Below are 2,164 nucleotides of genomic sequence, written 5' to 3' on the forward strand. Positions count from 1 at the left end.
TGAGATTCCAGTTTTATTTAAACAAGTGCTCCAGACACACACACTCCAGCAGGGTGTGTGTTCACTCGTAGAGCCAGTCCTGCGCGCAGCTCTTGTAGCTCACCAGCTCCTCCGGCTTGAACCACAGGGCCACCTCTTTAGTGGCGCTGGCCACGGAGTCGCTGCCATGGATCAGGTTCCTGAAGCGCACACACACACAGAGCGGGGAGTTACTCTTACAGTAATGCATTACAAGATTGCGTTACTCCCCCAAAAAAGAACTCAATTGCATTACTTAGTAAATGCATGTTCACGTTTAGTCTAGAACTAAAATAACCATCATGTTTACACACACGTCTCTCAGCATGAGGACAGGAGAGCTGTCAGTCAATAAATGTGAAAAGTAACTTAGGTATTTAGTTGTAAATTGTAGTAATGCGTTACTTTACTAGTTACTTGCAGAAGTAATCTGACAGCGTAATGAACTAGCGAGTAGCGAGTTAACCCTCTCGGTCAGACGCACCTGCCCACTTCGATGCAGAGGTCGCCGCGGATGGTGCCGGGTTTGGAGTCGACGGGGTTGGTCTCTCCGAGCATCATGCGGCCGATCTTCACCACACTCAGGCCCTCCCACACCTGCGGACACACACACGTTAGCATGGCACGCTTCATTAGCATACCGCTACAGATCGTCGATGGCTCACCATGGCCAGCACCGGCCCGTTGCTCATGTACTTCACCAGCCCGGCGTAGAAGGGCATGTCCTTCAGGTCGATGTAGTGCTCCTTACACAGAGTCTCAGTGGGCTGCGGGCAGAAACACGTTAGCATGAGTGTGCAGAGACCGTTAGCATGAGCGTTCAGAGACCGTTAGCATGAGTGTGCAGAGACCGTTAGCATGAGCGTTCAGAGACCGTTAGCACGCGCTGATTCACACACACCTGCACGAACTTGGCAGCCACCATCCGAAACCCCCTCTGCTCGAAGCGCTTGATGATCTCTCCCATCAGGCCTCGCTGCACGCCGTCAGGCTTAATGGCGATGAACGTGCGCTCGGTTTTAGCAGCCATGACTCTGAGGAGAGAAGAACACACATCTGAGGAGAGAAGCACACACACACACTCATGATACGATAACAGATGTGTGTGTGTGTGTGTGTGTGTGTGTCACTGGAGGGATGATAGACAGCTTGAGTCAGAAAACCAAACAGTGAGTTTCAAACTTTCATTCATGATAATTTCTCATTTAAAATTATTGTTTTTAATATCGATTGGATTTAACGCATGTTGTAACAGTTCTGCAAGTATTATTGAATAATATATAATTATGGTGATATTCAGTAACAGTGCGAGTGTATGCACATATTACAGTGTGTTATCAGGTCGTGTGCAGCTCTCTTGTACTGGTGACACACACCTACAGTGAAAGTGCGGTAATATTTATTGCATGAGGTGTGTGTGTAGACGTAATTTCCCTGCCATCAAAGCAAGTCTCGCACATGCGCACAGCAGATTCCGCTGAACGGCATAATGCAATGTTCTCTTCTCCCGCTCTAGAAGTATAAACTCATCGTTTCGATTCAGGCGTTACCTTTACACACTCGCGTGTGCCGAGAGTACAGCTGACTGCATTCACAATATAGCATGATCTTTATGTTTGAATTATGCCAAAATTCACTTTCAACAAATTCAGATTGAGTCCAGTCAGAAAAATGCGAGACGCGCGCCAGATATTCACCCGCATGCGCAGTAGCGCTTCAGACAGACTCCCGCATGCGCAGTAGCGCTTCAGACAGACTCCCGCATGCGCAGTAGCGCTCAGTGTTTCAGACACACCCGCATGCGCAGTAGCGCTCAGTGTTTCAGACACACCCGCATGCGCAGTAGCGCTTCAGACAGACTCCCGCATGCGCAGTAGCGCTTCAGACAGACACCCGCATGCGCAGTAGCGCTTCAGACAGCCGCATGTTACAGATGTTCATGCCGCGATTCATGTAGCGAGTCTATTTCCAAGATTAAACATGATTCTGTCGCACCGCTATAATATAGGCCTGAAGTGTGAGTGTGTGTGTGTGTGTGTGTGTGTGAGATGCCGTGCAGACAACACAACCAGCGAATAAAGCCACAGCGCTATCACGACACAAACGAAGGAAATCAGAGTGCACTTGTGAAATAAAAAACGGATTA

General features: G+C 48.8%; 1 protein-coding gene across 2 annotated transcripts in view; it reads right to left on the reverse strand.

Moving 5' to 3' along the window:
• LOC130077964 (nucleoside diphosphate kinase A 2-like) overlaps positions 1-2,164 on the reverse strand; it is a 2,304-nt gene continuing 140 nt past the window's right edge. Inside the window, exons 2-5 of one of the 2 annotated variants that reach the window (XM_056243401.1) lie at positions 920-1,052; positions 684-785; positions 503-615; positions 1-179 (exon numbers count right to left, since the gene is read on the reverse strand). In XM_056243401.1, the coding sequence (XP_056099376.1) occupies positions 62-179; positions 503-615; positions 684-785; positions 920-1,048 (462 nt within the window). In that variant the 5' untranslated portion in view covers positions 1,049-1,052 and the 3' untranslated portion in view covers positions 1-61. The remainder of the gene's footprint in view (positions 180-502; positions 616-683; positions 786-919; positions 1,053-2,164) is intronic. The other variant, XM_056243402.1, reaches the window with a different exon arrangement.

Source organism: Rhinichthys klamathensis, unplaced genomic scaffold (genome assembly GCF_029890125.1).
Source record: "Rhinichthys klamathensis goyatoka isolate OS25496 unplaced genomic scaffold, OSU_Roscu_1.1 h1tg000792l_1, whole genome shotgun sequence".
In the NCBI taxonomy this organism is placed as follows: Eukaryota; Metazoa; Chordata; class Actinopteri; order Cypriniformes; family Leuciscidae; genus Rhinichthys; species Rhinichthys klamathensis.